Raw genomic sequence first — 6,183 nt, forward strand, 5'->3', positions numbered from 1 at the left:
GCCAAGCTTGTTTCAAGTAGGTGCTTTAGACCACTGAGCCATCTCTCCAGCCCAGTAATTTTCTTATTTGATGCAGGATTTCGGTGAACGAGTCCGGAATTCAGGGGCTGGCATAGCATGTGGTACCAGCGATTGAACTCAGGTCCTTGCCTTGCCAGGTGGGCATTTAGACCACTGAGTGATCTCCTCAGCACAATATGGGTTGTTTTAAAGCCACTAAAAGTCATTTTGTAATTTGTTACAAAGTAAGAAATAACAAATACATAGCATCCTGTTTTTGCCACCGAAGTCCTGTGTGACTTTGGGCCAGGTGTCTCTTCCTGATCGTGTGCCTCCCTCATCTGTAGAGTGAAATAAGCTCTCTCTTTCAGGAGTGAGGAGAGGATGAGAACATGCTGTTTCCTCCTCCTGAAAAATGCTTCTTGCCCTTTCTTTCCGCAGAGTATCAGGTAGCATTTAATTTAGCCGTGGGAATAGAAACAGACTCATAGCAGAGAAAAATATCATTTTCTGTCAGCCCAGATGGACAACACCTCTAGTAGGAATCGTATCTGGTGTCCACGCTGTTAGGTCCCTTCTGGCCTCCCGTAGACTCCTAGTTTCTGCCTACCTGGTGAATGTCACACAGGTCTCTGGCTTGGGTTTCAACTCATCTCTGAGACCTGAGCTCTGTGAAGGCACAGCCTGGAGGCCATGTTAAGTGCTTAGCAAACATTTATTGACTAGGTGAGGGGGAAGACAAGGCTGGAGTTTGCCAAAGGAATCAGTGAGGACAGAGCTGGGAGCTAAGTTTTAACTAGTTCAAGTTTCCCCTGAGCTTTCCTTTTTGTGCCCTTCAGGAAAGAAATCTGGGGCAATAAGCTCTCCACCTACAGGCCTGGGTTCCAGCTATCTAAAACTGAGCCTGCGTGGGGCCTGGCAAGCCCTATTTCTGAGATGTGGAAGTTGAGTTGTTAAAGCTGGAAAAAGATCTCCAGCTCATATAATTAGCATACTTGATAGAATATGAAGTTTGGGATCAGGCTTTTGAAGCTGAATCCTAGTTTTACTACTTACAAGTTGTATGATTTTGACCAGATTAATTTCTTTTTGCCTCAGTTTTCCTCCTGTGTGAAATGGGGAAAATCATAAAGCCTACCTACAGCTATGAGGATTTAATGAAGTCATACATGTAAGCAATTAAAGGGATGCCTGGTGTAGGATAACATCTATAATTGTTAGCTCTTTGGTTTTATTAGTATTTACAAAGAAGTGGTATATCATCCTGGCACTACCGCTTCTCCCAAAGGGGTCTGGAGCTAGCACTTGTTCCAGTGCCACTGTTGCTTCACTGTGGATGCGGATGACACTACCAGCCTTTCTCAGGGCTGTGGGGTGGATGGATGAACGATGTTTTGTAATGGGAGGTGTAGGGTGGTGGTTACCTTGGACTGATAATCAGCATTAGTCAGGCACTTACTGTGATGAATCTATGACCCACAGCTCCAGAGCTCCGAGGCTTCTTACCACAACTATTTATTTCTGTCATGCAAATCTGAGGCTTGGCTGGGCCAGCTCAGATTCGGGGCTACCCTGTGTGTCTCGGGGGCTGTGACCAGCAGCTTCTGAGCGAGCCCTTCTGGAGACGGACGCCAGAATCTCTGAGGAGGCTGCTGCCTGGCACCAGTCGCTTGCCCATTAGCTTGAACAAGATCTTAGCCAAGTGCCAAATAGCTGGGTCAGGGATATACTCTCTCCTCTAGGAGACGTGCCCGGGAAGCGGCAATTGTGGGCAAAGAATAAAATATTCGGGCCGGGGATATAGCTCAGGGGCATAAGCGCCTGCCTGGTAAGTGCAAGGTCCTGAGTTCAATCCCTGGTACCGGAAAAAAAAAGTCCTCTATATTACCTGTGAGTTCCCAGGGTTGTAGTCGGGGAAACCAAGGCCCTGGAACTCCCAGAGAACCCTTTCTTCCTCTCCAGGCCTCACTTTGTATCCACTTAATTAGCATTTGCTACTCTGAGTCAACCCTTCAGGCATTTGACTCCCCTGAGGAGGATATTGGCAACTAGGGAGGAGCTAGAATTCTTTCCTTCTCCCAGGGCAAACAGCCCTGGAGTGGTGAAGGACTGCCGAATCACACACAGGTTAGGAGAGGAGGGAAAGGAGGCTCAGGACCTCGAGTTCATCTCCAGTTAACCATACAATGCTTGAGTCTACAGCGGGACAAAGAAAGCAGGGGGAGTGTGCTTGCTTCCATCCCTTCCCAAGACAATTGATGGTGGGGAGGGAGAGTGAGGAATGCAGATGTTTGGGTCCAGGGATGTCTTTGGAATGTTTGTCATTCCTTCACTGACCTTTGTCCACAAAAGAAACACTTTAGCCCCGCCCCGTGGGCACCCTGAGCTGGCAATTGAGACTGGGCATGGTACGTCTGTAATCCCAGCTCTTGGGAGGCTGTAAACAGGAGGATCACTAGGAGTCCGATCTAGTAGTGAGAGCCTGATCACCCCATAGACCCTTCCCTAAAATACAAAAAGATTTAAAAAAAAAACACTTTAGCGCTGACTACAGACTGTGCCCTGGGGGAACTGAGGCCAGTGAGGCGTAGCTCAACATAGGGACAGATTCACTATTAACGTGGCATCCCAGTTGCTCAAACATTTCCCAAACTGGTGGCAATCCAAAATGATGCTGGTGATTATTTGGATGTAACATGCTATAACACTGACTCTTGAAGCAACATAGGTATTTTCTTTTCGATCCTGATTGAATCAGGTAAGAAGTCCCAGTTTAGAGCTTTGCATCTTTGACATCTCTTGAACCCTTGCTAATTTCCATGTATAAAGGGGGCAGTCAGTCTTGGCACATGGCCTTATCCAGCTAGAGTTTAATAATTGGATATGATTTAATTTAATGGAACTGAGCTGTTTTTATTGCATCTCTTTTTACAATTACATTCTATTTGTGGCCAGTGATCTTGAGTATCATTTTCTGTTGAAACACAGCTACATGCAAAAGTGAATCATTTAAAGTGAAGCATTAAATAAACAGCAGTATAGGCAGGCAACATGTGACAGTGCTATTTTGCAGGAGAGGGAAATTGTAAAAGTTTGTGTGAGAGGCCTGATGTTTAGAGATTCTGCTAGGACCTGTGTTCTGGGTTCTGGGCTCTACAAACAGGGGCTCACCTGAGTTGTGCATTTTAGATGAAGGAAACAGAATATACAGAGAGATATGAAAATAGGTACTCTAATGGTGGGAAGCTCAGCACAACAGTGGTATGCGGTCCCAGGGTGATACAGAGGAATGCCTTGTGGGTCAGGCTATGGACCTTGACCCCCAGGAGGAGAAGCCATGACAAATGTGTCGCAGGGAAGTTACTGTGGGTCAGTGATTATCTGGTTGGACCCTGACAGAGATAATGCTTTTTGGGTGTCCAGGTCCTTGGCTCTTGCTGTTGGGGTGCAGAGCCATGATCCAAAGAATTAGCCTGAGAAGAGAGAAAACAAGAAGGTTACCCGCTCTTTCACTCAGGAGTCTGGGTTCCAGGGTTGAACGTCCCTGGAGCTAGCACTAATCGCTAAGGGAGGATACTCCAGCCTCCTCCAAAGGGAGTCAGCTGCCCAGAGCAGTTTAGGGATGTGGTTCAGGGCATGCAATGCATTCCATAAGAAGACTGAAAATCCCCAATTGCTCTGCTATCCTAATGAGACTCCACCCACCCTAATCCTTTACACAGTCCTTGGATGCCTAAGCTTTTGGTGTCTTATCCTGCCAAGGTGGTTGAGCTGGAAAGTCATCTCTGAGCTGTTGCTCTGGAGGGACCTCTGTACCCTAGGAGTTGTACCTCTGACAGGATTTCGGCAGTCCCGGCCACAGGCAGTTGGGCAACACCGTTTCTCACGAGAGCAGTCAAAGTCCTGGGAACACAGGTGCTTCACAGGGCTGAGGCAGCGCAGTTGGTCCTTAGGGCACCTGCCTGGCTTTACTGCAACAGAAGGGCCTGGCTGAGTTCTGCCTGTTCCTGCCAGCCTTGAGGATTGGGGCTTGGGGCTTGGGGCTCAGGTTGTCAGCATGGTGCACTTACCTGAGACCCTGGGAACACACTGGCGGAAACAAGCTTGGGAACAGCACTTCTTGCCTGAGGGACACTGGCTGTCACCTGTGCACTGGTCAGGCACTGAGAGGCAGGGCTTATCATCTGGTGGGCAGCCCCCGTGTTTCTCTGTAAGGGAATTCCCACATGTTGTAGCTTAAATGTTAACCTGGGAAGCTCCCCGACCCCTCCTAGGGCTCATTTGAGACTCAGATGGCATAAAGAACAGGCGCAAAATGAAGTTTAGAATCCACTGTGGCTGGGTGTGGTGGTACACACCTATAATTCCAGCCCTCAGGAGGCTAAGGCAAAGTTCAGTGACAGCCTGGGCTACATAGTGAGTTTAAGGCCAGCCTGAACTACACAGCGAGACTCTGCCCCTACCCCAATTCTCCACTGTGGCCAACAAGATCATACCTGGTCTGGCCCTTCCCATACTCTGGGCTCATCCTCTACTACTTCATGGCTCCTGATCTGCTCCACACAGTTCCTACTTCGGTCACATGATTTTGCCTGGTGCCTACGCTCACTTCACCTGAGCAACTGAAACCTCACAACCTCAGAAGACCCTACTTTATGATCCCATGTAAGCTATGTCAGCCCCACCTCACCTCTGCTAGCCCCCAAGGTATCTTTCCCTGGAGAGTTTGCAGTTGTCTGCACCTCTCTTGGCCAGAGGCTTTTACCCCTGTCTGTCCTACTCTGAGTTCCAGAACAGCACTTGGTACACAATGATAAGGGGTCAGTGACTATTGGCAATAAAGAGTTTTGAAAGAAGACCCAGTGTTGGACATTGGCAGCAACAGTATTGTCCCATAAGCATGGTCAAGCTCAGCCATATCTGCACACTGGTACTCTTCACTGTTGCAAGTGGCAGGTTTCAGGGACAGAGACGAGCTCTTTCTGTGAGGAATCCCTCCAGATGGCTACAGAATGGTTTGTCCTGAAGTTTAGCTAAGCACTCTTCTTGTTGAGATTTTGGAGAAGAAAGGAAGGGCTGAAGGGGTAATAACTGACCCAGACTCACATGGGTCTGGGCTAAGACCACCAAAGCCAGGCTTTCTCTGACCTCTGACATGCTTTGACTGCTTTTGAGCTATAGGGATGGGACTGGTCCTGGTCCTGGTCCTGGTCCTTTACCTCCATCCAGCATCAGGACAAAGGTTCAGGAACTGCCTTTGGCAGCTGACCAAGGACTCCAGTGATGGCTCTGTGTCACCTCCCCACCTCCGCCTCTGCCTGGGCACTGACTGTGCACCAAGCAGGTAACCCCTCGCTCACACAGTGAATGCTCAAGTTCAGCTTCTGCCCTTAGACTGAGCTACTTTAAATTAAATTGCTGCCCCCTTCTGGAGAGAGGGTGCATAGCCTGGCAAGGAGCCCCTGCTCTGATGAGCCTCTTTTGGTGGGAAATATGGGGAATTTGGGCAGGTAGAGGGGGATGAAGGAACCTGCTGATGGTGTCATAGGTCCAGGGCCTAACCCTGAACTTGCAAGCCCAGGCCAAGTGAGGACCACCTTTCTAACCGTTCCTCCACCTCCGGCTTCCACATTCATAGGCAGGCATTCTGTGAATGCCACAGTCATTTGCACATCATCCAGACACAGATTCCGTGGGGATGGACTCAGACAATGAGTAACAACCCCCAACTGTGGTACATAGGCGTACACTGTATATAGACACCTATGGATGGGAAAGAAACCATGGGGACTGGGATGCAGTGAGCTGGGGGAGAGACGAGAATGTCCTGCCTGGCTCCATAAGCAGACACTGAGCAGACTAGGCTCTGCCGGCTCTGACTCTTGTCCTGAGTAGCTGGATGAAGTAGCAGGGCAGACAGTCCTCTTTGCCTCCAGCTCATTGCTCTGCATTATCCGGGTACTGAACTTACTGTGTACCCAGTACTTACTTATTAAGGCACAGTTTGTTCCTGAGGGTCACTGGGACCCCGTTTCACAAGGAGTAAGTTGGTAAAGGGAGTGTTTCCAAAAGCCCTGTGCTCAACATTGGCCAAGCAATGGCCGTGACTCATCCACATGGCTGCACTGATAAAGGTTCTACAATCTGAGGTACAGGATCTCAGGATAAATCCTGAGGGGATTT

The 6,183-nt window shown here is 48.9% G+C and overlaps 1 protein-coding gene across 1 annotated transcript in view; it reads right to left on the reverse strand.

The window, feature by feature from the left end:
* Positions 1-2,507: 2,507 nt before the first annotated feature.
* Positions 2,508-6,183, reverse strand: part of LOC101588988 (WAP four-disulfide core domain protein 5) — a 5,461-nt gene continuing 1,785 nt past the window's right edge. Inside the window, exons 2-4 of the mRNA XM_012514671.2 lie at positions 4,071-4,208; positions 3,831-3,971; positions 2,508-3,473 (exon numbers count right to left, since the gene is read on the reverse strand). Of these exons, the coding sequence (XP_012370125.1) occupies positions 3,469-3,473; positions 3,831-3,971; positions 4,071-4,208 (284 nt within the window). The 3' untranslated portion in view covers positions 2,508-3,468. The remainder of the gene's footprint in view (positions 3,474-3,830; positions 3,972-4,070; positions 4,209-6,183) is intronic.

Source organism: Octodon degus, unplaced genomic scaffold (assembly GCF_000260255.1).
Source record: "Octodon degus isolate 3935 unplaced genomic scaffold, OctDeg1.0 scaffold00037, whole genome shotgun sequence".
Classification (NCBI taxonomy): domain Eukaryota; kingdom Metazoa; phylum Chordata; class Mammalia; order Rodentia; family Octodontidae; genus Octodon; species Octodon degus.